This window comes from Eubalaena glacialis, chromosome 7 (assembly GCF_028564815.1).
Source record: "Eubalaena glacialis isolate mEubGla1 chromosome 7, mEubGla1.1.hap2.+ XY, whole genome shotgun sequence".
Classification (NCBI taxonomy): domain Eukaryota; kingdom Metazoa; phylum Chordata; class Mammalia; order Artiodactyla; family Balaenidae; genus Eubalaena; species Eubalaena glacialis.
Genome location: NC_083722.1, coordinates 38,851,075 through 38,869,552, shown reverse-complemented (window position 1 = coordinate 38,869,552; position 18,478 = coordinate 38,851,075). Strand labels below are relative to the sequence as shown.

At 40.5% G+C, this 18,478-nt stretch overlaps 1 protein-coding gene across 3 annotated transcripts in view; it reads left to right on the top strand.

The window, feature by feature from the left end:
• MAPK14 (mitogen-activated protein kinase 14) overlaps positions 1-18,478 on the top strand; it is a 68,250-nt gene extending 49,772 nt beyond the window's left edge. Inside the window, exons 9-12 of one of the 3 annotated variants that reach the window (XM_061196319.1) lie at positions 7,606-7,685; positions 10,189-10,267; positions 15,121-15,294; positions 16,101-18,478. In XM_061196319.1, coding sequence (XP_061052302.1) covers positions 7,606-7,685; positions 10,189-10,267; positions 15,121-15,294; positions 16,101-16,168 — 401 coding nt within the window. In that variant the 3' untranslated portion in view covers positions 16,169-18,478. Of the gene's footprint in view, positions 1-3,729; positions 3,810-7,605; positions 7,686-10,188; positions 10,268-15,120; positions 15,295-16,100 lie in introns of all 3 variants that reach the window. The other 2 variants (XM_061196317.1, XM_061196320.1) reach the window with 2 other exon arrangements.

The window sequence follows — 18,478 nt, the reverse complement described above, 5'->3', positions numbered from 1 at the left end:
TTTTACTTTTGCTACAGAGGACCTAGTCTAAAGAGTAACCTTAAGCCTAAGTTGTTTTAGGAAAAATCAGGAGATTTATGATTTAAATTTTGACATTGTGATTATTACAATTAAAACACATTTTTGACTAACAGTAAAAATATCTGCTATCTAGGGAAAAATGGGTTAAACCTGTTAAGAAGGATGGCTTGCTGTGGAAATAATTGTCATAATGTGGTAAATTTTGCTTTGCTCTGCTTATATAGCTTCTTGAAGCTCCTTCTGGCCTTAACTGCCTGGACAAATTGTAGTGGCCTTACAGTAGCTGGTATTATTGGAAGACTGACCTGTATATCAATGGATTTGCCAGCTCTTGGAGAACCTATGGTGATTTCCTATGAGGTTTGCATGCTTTGACTTCCTTCATGCAAGTGCTTTTAGCTACTAAGTAGATTTTTATTTTGCATTGTGTGTTTACTAATCTCCTAAGTGTTGGCTGTCATGCTGTACCAGCTCTTTGTCCATACCCCTTACACACTCATCGCACTGTATTTGTATACTCTTTATGGTGTAAACACTTCAGATGGGGCGTTTGCATATGAAATGAAGCAACTTTTCTTGACTTCTTTTTTGTATATAGACTCTCCATTAGAGTATGGTCATTCTAGATTTCTCAGGGCAAGACAGAGGGGTGGAGCTGAGTTGGAAAGCATATTACAGGAAGTCTTTTCAAGTTAATATTTATTGAGCTACTCAGTGGAAAGTGCTGGAGGTAAGATGGTACCTGTTCTCCAAACCAGAATGATCATACTCAGCAGAAAGTGAGTTATAGGAGTCACTTGAACAAATATCTGCTCTCTGCTTATAAAACAAGGCGGAGTGATAAGAATACTGTAATAGAGGTATAAATAAGTTACTGAGAAGAAACAGAAATTAATTCAAACTCAGGATATCCAGGAAGACTTCATGGCAGAGTTCTTGTTTGAGCAGGACTTTGAAGAGTAAATAGGGAAAGAAAAGGTTTTGTAGGAGGGGAGGATGGAGGGTATTCCTGTTTATGACTTGGAGAAATAAGAAGTTGGAAACTTAAAAGTGCCTGGAATATTTGGTGTGAGTTGAAGCATTGAGTGCATTAAGGAATAATAGTTTGAGGGAGAGTCAGAAAAGAGTCTTGATGCCAAATCAGGGAAGGCCATGAATTTGAGGCTGAGGAATTGGGGCTTTATTCTTCAGGCCTGAGGTTGTTTCATACTGGCTGAGGCAGGAGAACGACATGGGGTCCCCAAGTCATTGTTGTCATAACCACTGTGACCAGTGGAAGTGGCATACTTTTCAGGTATGTTGGGGTGAAGTTAAGACACTTGAGAAACTGCCCAGAGTCTTCCTCAGAGGGAGTATAAAACTTGATTCTCATTTTCAGTAGTCAGAAGTCTTTTATATAAGAGTGCCAATCTCACTAGTATTATTTCTAGAGATTAGTTTTGATGCAGTTTTTGTAAAACTACCTGTTTGAGAATTTAAGTAGTCCAGTTTTTTTTCTCATATGTGATATACTTTATCTTGTGCGATAGCTACCCCTTTAAATTTGTTCCTTAAGAATGTGAGGGAACTAAATTTTTGTAAACTGAATCATTTCAAATGAGCAAAGAGGATCCTATACTAAATTCTGTTGTAATACAGTTAATTTGATTATTTTAGAGCAAGATGGTATTTGTCCCCACTGCCTGCTCTGTCCCCATTAATGTATGCTTTAAAATTGTTTTCTTGACAACACGTTGAATTAAGAAATCAGTATTGAAATTTTAGCCTCCAGAACACATTGATTTTTGCCATTTGCAGAGGCAAAATTTTCTACTATTCTTTTTTAAATTTTTTAATTTTTATTTTATATTGGAGTATAGTTGATTTACAGTGTTATTCTCTACTATTCTTAATTCAGAAGTAACTTCTGTGAGTGGACTTGCTTTTAATTTATTTTGTATAGAACATAAATTGTTTGAGTCTATGATGGGGTTCTGCAAACCTTTTCTTAAAGGGCCACATAGTAAATATTTTAGGCTTTGGGAACCATACGGTTTCTGTTGTAACCACTCAATTCTGCTGTGTAAGTTGAAAGCAGCCATAGACAATACATAAACAATGAGCATGGCTGTGTTCCAATACAACTTTATTTTCAAAACAGGCAGCAGATTGGGGTTTGCTGACTCCTGTCTAGAATTTTGTTGTGTTTAAGCCAATTTCATATCTGGAGGAAAAAAAGAGAATAGGGCAGGATATTATTGCGTAACCAATTCCTGTAACTCAGGCAACTATGGCTTGCAGAGGCCATTATTTTTAAGTTACACTGTACTGCCTTCATATGTATAATCATAAACAGAAATAGTTTCTTGCATTCTCTCTCCTCTCCATCCTGCTGTACCTTCTTAAATATTTTGAGTGCCCACCACGTAGCAGATGTTAGGCTAAGCACTGGGGATAAGTGGTGAACAGGCAGAGCAGCCCCTGTCCTCATAGATCAGTAGAGGTGACAGACAATAAGCAAAGTAAGCAATTATAGATTGTGACGAGCACTGTGACGTTATCAAGCACTGTGCTGAGATGGAGAATAACAGGGAGGGCAGTGCTTCTTCCATAGAGCGTTGGGGGAAGCCTCTCTGAGGAGGTGAAGTTCAAGCTGACACCTGAAGTTGAGAAGGATCTAATCATGCAAGAAATCTGCCAGGTTTTTTTTTGACAGGAATCAGAAGATAGTCATCCTCTCCTCCTTTTCCCTCTGAATGTCAATATAGACATGGATAAGCTATTCAAATTTTCATAGAGAATATTGAAAGCTATTTTATTATATTTTTTTTCTCTCCTTTTAGCTTTTTAGGCAAGGCTAAAAGCAGTAAGATCATATGGAAAGTTTCTGTCTTCTGGTCAGTACATGTACATACATAGTGAATATGCACAGAAGAGTTGGCTGCCACAATAAAGATCTGGGCATTGTAGCCTATTATTTAGAGCTCTGGGGATGCGTGAGGTTTGTTAATACATTTATAAAGTTGAAGCCTCATATGTTCTATGTTGTTATGGTGCTCCAGAAGGCTGTGCAGATGCAGTGAGGTGGTGGGGCCCTCTGCTGGCTGACTATCGCTCACAGTTCTCTGCTTAGCATAGTCAGTGTGGACAGAGAGGTTTTCTGGAGGACATCTCAAGTGGTTAGGCCCCGGGAGCTTCCCAGGCCCCTGTCGTATTACAGGCTCCTTAGATCAAGCCTTAGGGGAATATTCACAGGTAGGCTTGTACATCCCTAGCTCCTGTGCTCTCTGCTTCTTTCTTCTCTGTGGCCTTCTGCTGACCGGTGCTCTTCGCTTGACTGGCTGCTGGTGCTTTGGTGGAAGGTAAGGAGGTAGGTGTGAGCTGAGCATATGGACTGAGTGATGCTTTTGTGCTTTCACATGCTGTCTTTGGCATCTAAGTACCCAGCTATAGTCGCTTCACTTTACTGATAGGGGATGTTGACAGAAGCACAAAATGAATATAAGTTGGATATGTGTGTGGTCGCATTTTGAGTCTCTGTACAGGAGGAGCCTGCCCTACTTGAAGTGGCCGCCCCGCAGAAGGCGTGACCTAGATGAACTCACCATTCTGGCTTGGTTTGGGGTTTTTAATTTTTGTTATTGGGGTGTTTTGTTTGTTTCGTTTTGTTTGTTGTTTGTTTTTCATTTTTATTTTGTCCCAACATTTTCCTTTATAGTCCACCATTAGATATTGATCAGTTGAAGCTCATTTTAAGACTCGTTGGAACCCCAGGGGCTGAGCTTTTGAAGAAAATCTCCTCAGAGTCTGTGAGTTGATGCTTTGATTGTAATAATCTGCCCTGTTGGGAGCCTCTGCTACTTCCCTTCTGTCAGTCTGTACTTTGACCCGGGTATGTTTGTAAGCACATATGCCCTTTGTGTGCTGACTTCCGAGATGAAGGGTGTGTGTGTGTGTGTGTGTGTGTGTGTGTGTACCTGCCTGCTCACATGCATGAGTGTGTTTTGTTTTCTCTCTATCTGGGTATGTAATAGTAGAGCATAGGAGCTTGTATTGGGCAGTAGTATGCCAGTAAATGAGATTTGAGATTCTAATCCATTCCAAGAGATTAATGGAAAATTTGTTGTCTCCATTCTCCAGCCCTGACTTCATCTTTCTCAGAGTTTCACATATGCTCAAGGGCTCCTTTCACTTTTTGGTTAGTGTTTATCCTCAGACCATGAGCCTCACTTTATCACTAAAGAATGAAATGTGCATCGTCTGCACTCTCTTGCCCTTTTCCAGAAGTTACTTTCTTTTTATTATTTTAGAATAGACAACTCGCACATCTTGTGTAAGGTGTCTGTTCCCCACAGGGGTCCCTCTCTACCCAGTCTCCAGACCATCAGAGGTAACAGCCCCACTCCTCACACCTCAGATCCACAGGAGTAGGGTTGTAAATCCTTCTCCCACAGCCTGCCTTTGTAATTATAAGTTTGAGTAACCTGAGAAAAAGCTTTGGAGCTAATGCCTTCCTGCTTCTAAGCAGGCATTTAGAGAGAAGCCATGGGAATGTGACTCTGGCTTACTTTGGCTCTCATTTCCTGCTGTTGGTCATTTTCTTGGGCCAAAGGCGTGAGGGAAATCATGAAAGCCCAGTCTTTCTCCCCTTTCCCTTCTGTCTGCTGCCAGGCAGTTGGATAAATGGGAAAAAGAGCTGTGGAGCCAAGTTCCAGTTGTGCCTTTCGGTATTCTCCTCCCAGCGTTTCTGACTGAAGGGGTCCCTTTGCGCAATTGGAAAGACTGCTGGGTGGCCAGAGGCAGGCTTTTAATTTGTTTCATTTAAGATGAGGAAGCAAAAGCACAGAAAGACTGTGACTTGCCCAAGTCATGCACTGAGTCACTTGGCAGAGCTGAGCATACATCCCAGATGTTCTGATAATGTGTTCTAAACTTTAATCTCACGATTGCACACTGTTTTGAAAGTCATTGTCAGAGTTATCAACCACAGTGTCAGCCTGAAGGAGTGTTTTCTTTTGCTCTATGAAATGCAAAAAAAGGAGTGAATCAAAGAAGATATAGGATGATGCTTTTTTGTCTTAAATGCATTTGCTTAGAAAGATTGCCTAATAGAGAGGACATGGGGCAAGGGAGTGGGGTTGGGGAGGAACTCGGTTTATTAATGAATAGTGCTCATGAGACTGAGATAGCAAATGCATTCCCTCTCTGGGGGTGGCCACTAGCAGCTCTTTCTCAGTCTTCTCGCCCACCCTCAGCCATCTGCCCTATAGGTGTGAGCTGTTAGTCACAAGAATTTCTAAAAGAAAAAGTGTGGGTAAAATGATCGTGTTTACCTGTCATTAATCCATCTTTTTTTTTTTAAAGAAAGAAACAACACTAAGTGCCTGACCTAATAATGAAATGTCTTTATCTTATGTGATATAGGGCACATCGTACATTTCAACAGCTCTAGTATAGAGTTGGGCATAATAAAATTGAGTATCAGAATACAGAACTTAAGTAATATTGTATTGAGTATAGAAATAAGAAAATGGTGTTTTTTTTCTCCTGCATAGTTATGGCTACTGCATAAAAGTAATTTAAACATTGAAAAGGGTAGACAAGATTAATTTGATGTTAGTGATACTGCTCAAGTACTAGTTTATCTTAGAAGCACATGATTTGTGGAACACATGATACATAAATAACAAAGCCAGGTGAGTAAAATGGTTTAAAGCTGTTCAAAGTGAAAAGAAAAATTCATTAGTAGAGGAATGTAGTAAACAGAGAAAGCCAATAACTATTTTTGTTACTCCTGAAAAGTAGTGAAGAAGTGATGCCATTATTTACTGATTGATGGAATTCAGTCAATAAATAATAGGACATTCTGAGTAAGAGAGTGCAGTAATAGATGGGCTGACTGAGAACAAGTTAGCATGTGCCATGAGAAAGGGGATAAATGGGTCACGATGGATGTAAGGAGAGAGAATTTTTTTTGTTGGTGACCCAATACCTATAGTAATCAGTGAAAGGACAAAAAAAAATCATATTAAGAAAGCAAAAGCCCTTTCACTGACTCACTCTCACATTTTTCTCTGGAAATATTTTCTTCCTAACTTCCCGACAAAAAGGGGATATAATAACCTATTTGACTAAAGGAGACAAAAAACAAAACAAAACAGAAAATGTGCAGGCCAAGTTATTGTTCACAAGAAAGAAGAGAAAGGTGACAGGATTTTAACATTTAAAACCCAGCTGGTATTCCTATTGCTGGTTTACTTATTGACCCCCTTTTGTTCTTTCTCTTGGCATGCAAAGTAGTTTGTTATGTAATTTATTTAGAGGTGAATCTAAACTTTATTGAGAATGTTAAAAGAACTTCATACCACCTTTTGAATTTGCTGGCTTCTGTCTTTGGGCCAGGGAGCATGAACGGCAGGTTGGAGCTCATGGCCCCAGCTCTTTCCTAATAGCCAGCCTTGAACATGTGTTTGTAGTAATCTGACCACTAGGGAATCTGAGTTCAGAGGATGAGCTAAAGTGGAAAAATCATTGAGGGAAGCCACAAATAAGTGAAATTACTTGATTCGGGTACTTACTGAAAATGATGCTACAACAGAAGGAGAGAATTAATAGATAACAGCAAAGGGAATATGAAAAGGCTTTTATTGTGTTGAGGATTTTAAAAATCCCATCACTCTACTTTAATAAGCAACACATGATAAACTAACAATTCTTGTAGTGTTTGTGTTAAAATTGATGGGACAGCTAAATGAGAGAAGTTTAGAGTACAACTTACCTACGTGCGCATACATTTGGAAGGCCTCATAGTTCTGCCTTTGTCAGATACTTGCAGAGTGTTTTGCCAACTTCCTCCAGGATGTTTGTTAAGCAAAAGTCAGTCTGTTCACCTGTTAAAGAGACTTGTGGGAGAAATCATTGTGGCATGCTGTAATACTGTCAGCAGCTTGTGACTTCTGTTTTGTCTCTGCCATTAGCTTCTAACTTTCCCCCCATCTCCCTGTCACTTACCATTGTGTGTTTGTGGCATGTATTTTAAATGTATCACTAACTACTGTCTTTGAAACTTGGTACTGCTTATCAACCCATATACCACCTTGGTCTTACCTTAGGAGGGGTGGTATTTTGGAGAATCACCTGAACCTGTGCCACAAAAATTTAACCTCTACCTTAAATGGATATGTTGGACATTTTATTATATCCAAAGTTGGGTCAAAATTTTCTGAATCCTCTCCATTTACCCCACAAGCAAACACGTTTTGGCCATCAGTACTTGAAAACAGTTCTCTGGCTGGCATCCTGGATCCAAGGGGCAGTCTCTTTCCAGGGAGCCTAAATATTTAATGTTAAAGATGATGCTAAAACCAAAAGAAAGTTTTTCTTCTCCACATGGCTGGTCACTGGCTACATGCCTACTAACTCTCATGCCATTCACAGAAGCATGATTTCACATGCAGCCTTGAGCTCTGGCCTGGGGTGGGTGGGATGGGTGGAAGTAGGCTATTTGTTTGTTTGGGGGTGGCTTTTTGGCCTTTTTTTAAAACTTGAGTTGAAAGTTATTTTTCGCACTGTATGCTTAACAATGCCCTTGACTAGGCATCTAAGATATTAACCAGCTTCAGCAGATTATGCGTCTGACGGGGACTCCCCCTGCTTATCTCATTAACAGGATGCCAAGCCATGAGGTGAGAACAAATAGACTGTGCAAGGATATCTAATTCAGAGGGCCACATTCTCATTTTATTGCCACTGTATAACCAACACAGTTTTCAATGTCACTGAATGCTTGCATGTGCCTTGAGGGCTACTAAGGCAAAGACTGCCTATGTGCTATTACAGAATGTTGACATTTGGGATAAAACGTCACCCAATCCTGTGAACTGAGAATATAATTTACAGGCTTGTACTTAGAAAATGATGTTACTTTCATATTTGAGTTGTATGAATTTAGTGCTCAAGAGGAAGTTGGGGTTTTCCTAGGATTCTATGCCTACAGTCAGGGTATGCTACCATCTAATGATTTTCAGCTGGAGGTGTATTAACTGAAGGCCATTAACATCCTTTTCTATTCATCCATTTTTTTAATGACCAAAAGAAGAGTCTTCATTTAAAAAGAAAAAACAAACAAACCTATAAAATGTCTAATGCTAGTAAGTACTATATTTAAAAGAAAATATGCAAATAATATAAATAAATATGAACACTTAGGTAGGGTTAGGTGCCTTTTTTACCAATGCTTAACTATTTAATCTAACTCTGGTTTTATCATTAGAGATGATTGGGGCACTTTTTTCTAAGGTGCCCTTAATCTTTTTGGGAATCAGGTTGGCAACACAGCTTTATTCAGATAGTCTTTTTATTTATCTTATTATAGGGAAGATTGTTCTCTGCATGCGACAGGTCTCTTAACTCTGTTTTCCATTCATTCTTTTATCTACATGCTCAAGTAGGAAGGGATAACAGGCATGTCGATAATTCAATTCCTAGAGCTTTCTTTTCAAATCAGAAAGATTCTCAGCTGCTTTTCAAAGTGGGCCTCTCCTGCTTGCTCTGCATACAATGACTAAGAATGTGAAGTTATTAAGAGGTACAAACTACTATGTATAAAATAAATAAGCTACAAGGATAGGTTATACAGCACAGGAAATATAGCCAATATTTTATAAATAACTCTAAATGGAATATAATCTATAAAAATTTGAATCACTGTTATATACCTGAAACTAATATAATATTGTATTATATGTATTAATATTATAGATATAATTTATATATATATATAAATTTTAAAAAGGTGAAGTTGCCCTAGCAGCTAGAACTATTTCTAACCTTGTATGTGTGTGTATATACGTACATACATAACTATACATGCATACCTTTAAAGAAGTTTTACCTCAGCTACTCAGATGGACTGATAGTGGGATTTATTCTTTAAAACAGGGAAGGTCATAAACTTACTTTAATACCTAATATCTGAAGCACGCATTTATGAGTTACATTTGTGTTTATATGATTATTCTCAAGACCAGTGTTTGGTTTTGCCTTGATTAGAGCTGTCAGTCCTTGAAAGTATTTAGCACCTTAAGTTCCTTAGAATGAAGTCCAGAAATTGTCAGGCTTTCCTTTCTAAAGGCGACAGTGATAGCAGCTAATGTTTATTTGAGCTCTCCCTCTGAACCAAGTACCACGCTAAGGAGGTACTGCTTTGTTATCGCTAGTCCTCACTCCAGCCCTGTGAGGTAGGCACTGTTATTAACCCTGTTTTATAGATGAAGAACTCAAGACTTAAAGAGAATAAGTAATTTACCCAAAGTGGTAAAGTCAAGATTCAAACTCAGGCCTGTCCCACCCCAAGGATCAAACTTATAAAACCTATATTGGTATATAAATTTTTTGTGTGTCAAGATTTTAGTTGGAAGCTCTCATGAGTTTTATCTTGCTTGAGTATCACAATAACCATATGGTATAGGCAAGCCAAATACTAATATCTAATAGTAATACAAATATTTTACAGATGAGGTAATTGATATGCTAGTTGAGACTTGCCCAAGAAGATGTATCTTATAGGTGGTAGGGGAAGGATTTCTGCCTAGGCTGTGAAACTTATCCACGATTCTTTATTACTCTTGTTAAATTGGTTTAGTATTTTTAAAATGTGTTTGAACCTCTTAGAATAATATATATAATGCTTACGTTTACTTTCTTGTCACCATGAATATTTTGTTAGCAAGGCTTAATACTGATATCCTTTTCATATACTAAGAGTACCTGCTGAGATCAGCACCATCAAAAGACAGTTGATCCTAGACTTTCTTTGGGAATACCAATCCCTATGCCAACTGCAGCTTTTTTAGGAAAGCTGTCTCAGAAAGGTCTACTTCTTAGATATCTTTTTAACCTTCTGATCCTGTGACCAGAATGCTAATGAAAGGGAACTTAATTGGTTCGCATTTTTGTTCACTTGAAATTTAACTGTGAGAGATAGCAGGAGTAAATAAAGGTGCTGATCGTAAATAAGGAGGTTAGGATGGCAGTAAGAGAGAAGTGTTTAAAGAATGTCAGTGACATTCATAAACATTGAAGCTAGCAGACCCTGTCAGTTAACACTCGTTCTTTGACACGACCCAGACTCTTTGAGAGCAGCAACAATACTGAACAAAGCCATTTTGAAAACCCTCTGTTTTACAGGCAAGAAACTACATTCAGTCTTTGACCCAGATGCCAAAGATGAACTTTGCAAATGTATTTATTGGTGCCAATCCCTTGGGTAAGTTGACCATATCCTCATCTAATGGATTCAATATCAATATATTCAATATTGGTTATGACATAAGTTAGGGATTTGAAGAAGAGTTTTTCCTTTTGACTAAATATCGTACCATTAATTAAATCTTGGAAGGAGGTAAATAATGCCATTTATTATCCATGTTTGTATTGTCAGGTTTTTTTTTTTCAGTCTCATGACATGCTTATATATTTATATGATCACAGAATTTGATGGGGGAAATAGGCTGGGACAGTGAAGAAAGGAGAGAGTAATGGGAATGCTAGGAGAACAGTTTGAGGGATACAGGAAGAAAGAGGAACAGAGAAAAGCCTGTGAGTCGTTCACCACTGCTGTTGGGGTTTTTTTTTTTTTTTAATTTATTTGTGTATTTATTTATTGTGTTTATTTTGGCTGCGTTGGGTCTTTGTTGCTGCGCGCGGGCTTTCTCTAGTTGCAGCGAGCGGGGACTGCTCTTCGTTGCAGAGTGCAGGCTTCTCATTGCGGTGGCCTCTCTTGTTGTGGAGCATGAGCTCTAGGCCCGCGGGCTTCAGTAGTTGCGGCATGCAGCCTCAGTAGTTGTGGTGCACGGGCTTAGTTGCTCCGCGGCATGTGGGATCTTCCCGGACCAGGGCTTGAACCCGTGTCCCCTGCATTGGCAGGCGGATTCTTAACCACTGCACCACCAGGGAAGCCCACTGCTGTTGTTTTGCGGTGTCCCTCACTGAGGGAGAAAACAGCCGAAGCACAGATGGTGGTTAGTACACCCACCCAGGCGCTCCCTGCAGTGTGCCCTGCTCTACCTACAGGTCCCGTCGTCCTCATGTACTTTTCCCTCCCCCTCTTCTCCTTTTGCCCTTAGAGACTTAACCATTCTCTCTTTGCGAAGCTAATTTGCCACCCCAGACTTTAAGGAATGGCTCCATATTCCTTCCTGCCACCATCACTTCCAGGATCTTTGGCAAAGGGACGTAACAGTCGCAGCTGCAGGATGTGTACTGCCTTGGCTAAAAAAAAGAGTTGCTTTGTTCCTTAAAACCAGGGGCTGATGTGTACTTTTTTTGGTCCCCAAAAGTGTTATTGCCTGAGTCTCTAATTCCGTGACTCTAGGAGAAGACAGGGGACAGTGCTATTTAATGACAGACACAGAAAAATCAGACCAGGACCTCCCTATGACAGGAGGGGAGCAATGCTGTGATAATAGTACAATCAACCTTCTTACTTTTCTGAAGATTGTATCTTAGTAGTATGTTTTGTTGTTGTTGTTGTTTTTAAATTTTATTTATTTATTTATTTTTGGCTGTGTTGGGTCTTCGTTGCTGCGTGCGTGCTTTCTCTAGTTGCGGCGAGCGGGGGCTACTCTTTGTTGCAGTGCATGGGCTTCTCATTGTGGTGGCTTCTCTTGTTGCAGAGCACGGGCTCTAGGCGCGCAGGCTTCAGTAGTTTTGGCACACGGGCTCAGTAGTTGCAGCTCATGGGCTCTAGAGCATAGGCTCAGTAGTTGTGGGCTTAGTTGCTCTGCGGCATGTGGGATCTTCCCGGGCCAGGGCTCGAACCCGTGTCCCCTGCATTGGCAGGCAGATTCTTCTTAACCACTGCGCTACCAGGGAAGTCCCTTAGTAGTATGTTTTTAAATCTCAGTTTTGGTCATCCCTCTGCTTAAGGGTCCCAGCAGCCGGGCTTCACGTTTAGTTTTATCCTTCTGAGAGCTGACACCCATGACAGCCTCTTTAGAAGTTGGAGTGAAGGCTAAGTGGCTTTACTTTTTTAAGTACTTCATCCACGGTGATTGTTTGAGAGCAGTTTAGTGTTACTGTGATAATTCTTACAATAGCAGAGATGCTCACACTCTTTGAAGTGTTAGGCAGCTATAGATGAGTCCCTGTCGGCCTTGGAGATGGAGAGTATGTCAGATCTCAGCTGGATCACTCTCACATCTAAGAATAAATCCACAAACTCATCAGGGGTATACAGAACTCTGCTGGGGTTGGCTTGGGTTTGCATCTGCCCTGGTATGCTCTGATTGGCTTTGTATGATTTGTTTATACTGTGTTATCTAGTTCAAGGGTCTGTGAGACGCTCTCTTTGAGTTGTTAAGTACTGTAGGATGTTGGGAAATTATGTTGTATGCTGGTCGCTTCCCTGTCTGTCATTCTGTTATGAGTCTTTTCATCATATCAGCTCACGTTTTAGACATGGCAATGCTCACTGTTTGACTTCCTGATGGCTGACTCAAAGAGATTTGTTAATTCATTTTTCCGAGGAAAGGGGAATATGTGTGTGTCCCAGCAGCTTATTTGGGTCACATCTATCCTGATAGGTGTCCCCCTTCTCTGGAATCACGACATTTAAGCATTCAAAAGAACTGGATACCACTTAGTACTGCAGGCTGCTAGTGAGTTGAAGGAGGCTTGAGCCATCTGCTGCTCAGCACTGCAGTTCTCAAAATTTAAACAGACCTACTATCTGTCCACTGCCCAGTGATGTCATATAAAGAGTCTCTTCTTGCAGGCAGAACATGGTGTTACTGACCAGGAACTTGTGCCCAGCATATTAACCAAGAAGGAATATACTAACAGTGTAAATATTGACAGCTCTATTTTGTCCATTACTGACTTCATGTTTCACCATTATCCTCAAAACATGAAGTAAAACTTAAATTGCCCTTTGATGGAGTGTGTGTATTTGTATCTGTCAAGATCTTAGAGGAATCTTTTTCTTAACCTTGATCTTATTTTTTATCAAAGTATTGGTTATAAGGACATGGTTCTTTTTACCCTGGGGGTGGCAAAGACTCATCATATGACCCAAACAACACCTGATAAGGTTATTTTTTCTAAGTAGAGAAGAAGAACATATATCTAGGCAATTTTCCCAATGCTTTAAAGTGTAAACTTATGAACTTGACACATAAATATTCACTTTGTTCCTGTATTCCTCTGAAACCCACATTTCTCCTTTGGATTACTCTGGAATTGAGGCTGCAGGACAGGGATCTTTTACATCCTCCAGTGTATGCAGCATGGATCTCTTCAGGAAACAGTCCTCCCCTTCACTACCCATCCCTGCCCCCTTCCGCATTTAAGGAGACATCGATAATTTGCAAAGCCTCAAATGCCTTTGTTACACCAGAGTGATAACTGTCGAGATGTCATTATTTGTCCTCCCAAGTGCCACCGTTCTGAAACTCAAAACATCCTCATTTGTAAGAATTATAAAAAAAAACAAAAGAAAACAAAAAAACCCACTGTTTTGTGACCCCCTAATGAAATAGTTGCTGGGAAGGAAAAATCAATGGATGCTGAAAGCTGTAAGTGAAAGAAACTGATATTTACCTGGTGTATCCCACAGGGTACTTTCTTGGGGCAAAAAAGAAACATCTTAACCCAGTGATCAAATTTAGCTTCATTATTAATGGGACAAATGGCTTTAATGTACCATCAAGTACATAGCATCACCTATGAAATATTCTTTCCAAAAATATATATAACCCAATTCTTACCAAATTTTCAGATCTAACAGGGTTCAGGAAATACAAGGAATAGAGGAAAACAAGGGTGTAGGTACATGATAGCACAAGACAACTGGGGGTGGGTATTTTCTGGTCAAAGTTAGGAAAAAATAGGGGTTAGAAGTGGGGGGATTATTTCGAGACTAAGGAAACTCAATCTAATGCAATGCATGGCCCTTAATTGGATCCTGGTTTGAACAAACTAGGTATAAAAAACAGCTTTAGGGTAACTGAAGAAATTTTAACATGTACTGGATTTTAGATGATATTTGGGAATTATATATTTGTCATATGTAATAACAGTTTTATGATTGTATAGGAAGCTATCTGTATGCTGAAATATTTAGAGGTAAAGTTTCATGTCTGTAATTTTATTTTAAAATGGTTCGGCAAAAAATATATGTATATATAGATAAAGAAATACAGAAGGTTAATTGTTGGTGGTGGGCATATGACTATTCACTGTCCTGTTATTTTGTATACTGAAACTGCTCATAATGATTTTATCCAAATACCATGTCTCATCCACACACCCATAAAAAATCCTCAATTTGTTCATTAGATCCATTAGATGAATATTCACTTGCCTTATGTTAGTAATAAACAGAAAGGACAAAACAGTAAGAAACCGGCCCTACTTACCTCTTGTAGATTACTTTAGTTATGGGCTTTCATTCTGACATTTTGACCGTAGTGGTAGCAGTTTGACACTGACATTCCACAAAAGCTTGTTCAAACACAATCTGTTACTTTTTAAAATTCTTCTTTAGTAATATATTCTTCTCTAGTTTTTTTTGGTTTTTGTTTTTTAATTAATTAATTTATTTATTTTTGGCTGCACTGGGTCTTCATTGCCGCGCGCGGGCTTTCTCTAGTTGCAGCGCACGGGCTTCTCATTGCGGTGGCTTCTCTTGTTGCGGAGCACGGGTTCTAGGCGCGCGGGCTTCAGTAGTTGTGGCTCGAGGGCTCTAGAGCGCAGGCTCAGTAGTTTTGGCACACGGGCTTAGTTGCTCCGTGGCATGTGGGATCTTCCTGGACCAGGGCTCGAACCCATGTCCCCTGCAGTGGCAGGTGGATTCTTAACCACTGCGCCACCAGGGAAGTCCCAGTGATATATTCTTAAAAAATACAAAATCCACCCACCCATCCATACACGCATGCAAGCATGCACACACACGTATATGTTTAAAGGAGGAAAGGAGTAATATATCCTAAATCAGATACTTTGGAGAATTCTTTGTTTGGGTATGAAGGGTCAAAACTGTGTGTTTGCTTAATAAGGCATAAATTTTTGGTAGCGTGTTAAAAACTCTTCTTTTTTCCTTCCGATCTGTGGTACTGATAGCTGTCGACTTGCTGGAGAAGATGCTTGTATTGGACTCAGATAAGAGAATTACAGCAGCCCAAGCCCTTGCACATGCCTACTTTGCCCAGTACCATGATCCTGATGATGAACCAGTGGCTGATCCTTACGATCAGTCTTTCGAAAGCAGGGACCTCCTTATAGATGAATGGAAAAGTAAGTCATAGCAGGATGAACATCTAGCTTGAGAACTTAGATTTAAAAATCTTTCCTAGGTGAACCACTAACCAAAAGCTGTGTGGGGGGGTGGTGGAATTTTTTCTGGTTATATCCAACTCGTTAAAACATGTAATGAGGGTCTCTAATGCAGAATGAGTATGTTCCTCTGATGGAAACTGTCTGTTGTAGATGACGACACTCTGGACCTTTGAGATGCTTCTGTCTGGTCTGATTTTGTGCACAGCCCCTCACGTCTGCATAGAGCTTTGAGGTTCTCAGAATTTCTGCATTTATACCATCTCTCTGAGCTAAGTAGGGAATAGGGAATTTTTACAATGGATAGAATTGGGGCGAAGAGAGTTTATATCATATCTCTTACCTTAGACATAGTTAGGGATGCAGCCAGAAATGGAACCCAGGTCTCCCATGCCCAATCTCATATTCTCTCCATAAAACACAAATTCAGAACTCGAGTTAAATCCCAAAAGCCAGGATTATCTGTTGCTGTAGAGTGTGGGATTGCTTTGCTACTCTTGAGCATCTTCTCCAGAGCTTTAAAGAGGAGGCACTAGATGATGAAAGAAACAAGAAAAATGGTTCTTTTATATGTATCCTTGAACTTCTGTGTAATCACACGTTCCATTAGGATATTACACACAAGCAATGAGGCAATTATTTGAAGTAGCCCATCGAACCAGCGACCTGAACAGGGAGGAAGGATCTTGAGCTTAGAAGTTAGGGTGCTTGCCAGCAAAGTGAAAAGTCTAAACTCTCACATCGTACTTTTCCTTCCCAATTTCTAGGCCTGACCTACGATGAAGTCATCAGCTTTGTGCCACCACCCCTTGACCAAGAAGAGATGGAGTCTTGAGTATCTGGTTTCTGTTCCGTTGATCCCACTTCACTGTGAGGGGAAGGCCTTTTCATGGGAACTCTCCAAATATCATTCAAGTGCCTCTTGTTGCAAAGATTTCCTCCATGGTGGAAGGGGTGTGTGTGTGTGTTGTGTGTGTCTGACTTTGTGGAGGGTAAGAGATGATGAGCAGACTATCACAGTGACTTTACGTGGAGTGACAGATGCTCTGTGGCAGCCTCTGCTTGCTCTTGTTCGTGAGAGTCAGCTAGGCGGGCAAGAGCTGCCATCTTGTAGGGTTTGTTAAATGCAAAGTGAAAAATATTAAACATCCCAGACCCCAGTCATGCTTTTGCCATTTTGGCCTCTCCTGTGGCCCCACCTTGACGGTGGAGGTTAGACTTGACCGCATCCCACAGTGGCATAGAGAGAAGGCTCACACCTTCTGGCTGCTTCACACCTGGAGCTGTCTCTCAGTGATGCATCAGCCAAAAAGGACCAACTGGCTTCTGTGCACTAGTCTGTGATTAACTTGCTGAGTGTGATTCTCAGAACTCAACAGCTGTACCTGAAACTATAAATATGTCTGTGCCTTAAAAGGAGAGAAGAAAGTGTAGTTGGATAGGAGAGTGCAGCGGATGAAGTTCTGAGCCAGGCAAGTAGTCAACGTTGTTGGACCGCCACTTGTGAACCCGAAGTGGCCAGGGAGCCTTCAGAGGCACCATGTGTGAGCGTGCGTATATGTGCTTCTCTCTCTTCCTCCCTCACGCCCACACCCCCACCCGGGTGTCTTTGCCATTTCTCTGCATACCCACCACCTTCAGTGCAGAGGTTTCTTAAGTACTGGCCCCAGTAGTCAGAAGCTGGTTCTTGTTCTCAGTGTACTTCCTGCGTGCTCTTTATTGCTAGCAGAGTGATGATGTGTTTTGCACGTCTTGCTATTTGAGCATGCACGGTTGCTCGTCCTGTTCTCTTCGGGAGGCCCTGGTGCCAGGCAGGTTTGCCAGTGAAGACCTTGTGGGTAGTTCAGAATCCACATCACCTCAGCTGATGCTATGGGCAAGTGATGTCATCCTCTCTTCAGCCCCCAGTGCTATTTTGTGTTAAACACAAGTGATACTCCAGGTGCTTTTGATGTGAAAACTATGAAGAAATGGAACAGATGGATGTATAGCATTTCCATTCTTGCCATCTGGTTTTCAACAGACTATTTTTGGGGAGCCGTCAACCAGGAAAGATCAGGGCTTGTCCCAGGAATATCTCAGACTTTGGAGAACAAGTCATTCTCTTCACTCCCAATAACCAATGCTAAGAAATGCTGAAAATCAAAGTGAAAAATAAAAGCTCATGAGGCCAGAAACTCCTTTTGCTATCTTTGTCTAAATATGGTTATTTTTTAAAAAGAAAAGTAATGGGGTGTCTTTTCCACCCTTCTTTGGAAAAGGGTCTTCTTGGCAGCTTAACATTGACTTCTTGGTCTTGGTTTGTGGAGAAATAAATTTTGTTTCAGAATTTTCTATATTGCAGGAATCCATTGAGAATATGATTCCTTTTGATGGGGAGAAAGGGCAAATTATTTTAATATTTTGTATTTTCAACTTTATAAAGATGAAATATCCTCAGGGGTGGAGAAGAGTTGTTTTCATAATTTTCTGAATTTCAGGCATCTTGTGCTACATAAGGGCCCATATATTTAAACCTTTTGTGAAAGAAGAAAGCGTAGAGCCACTTCCAGTGTTGGCTGTGTGACAGAATCTTGTATTGGGGCCAAGGTGTTTCCATTTCTCTGTCACAGTGCAGTGATACCTGCACTCCAGAGGGACAGGGTAGGACCCCCAAGTGAACTGGAGCGAGAAGGAAGGAGGCAGCTGATGGTGATCACACCTCACCCGGGAGTCACCCGGAATTCGCCCCCTCTTTAAAGGAAAATGAACGCAGAGGCCTCATCTCCTTTATATGCAGTTCAAATCCTCGTGATCCACAGCAGGATGAATTTTATCAGCCATGTTTTGTTGTAAATGCTAGTGTGATTTCCTACAGAAATACTGCTCTGAATATTTTTTTCATAAAGGTCTTTGCACATGAGACCGTATACGTGTTAAGAGGCTGAATGCGCCAGGAGCCTGGACTCAGCTGGAGCCTGCGGAAGAGCTCCTTGGTTTCTGAGCATAATGCTCCCATCTCCTGATTTCTCTGAACAGAAAACGAAAGAGAGAATGAGGGAAAATTCTATTTTATTTGTACTCATGAACTTGGCTGTATTCAGTTATGCCATATAGGATGTCATACAATACCACTGGTTAAAATAAAGCCTATTTTTCAAATTTA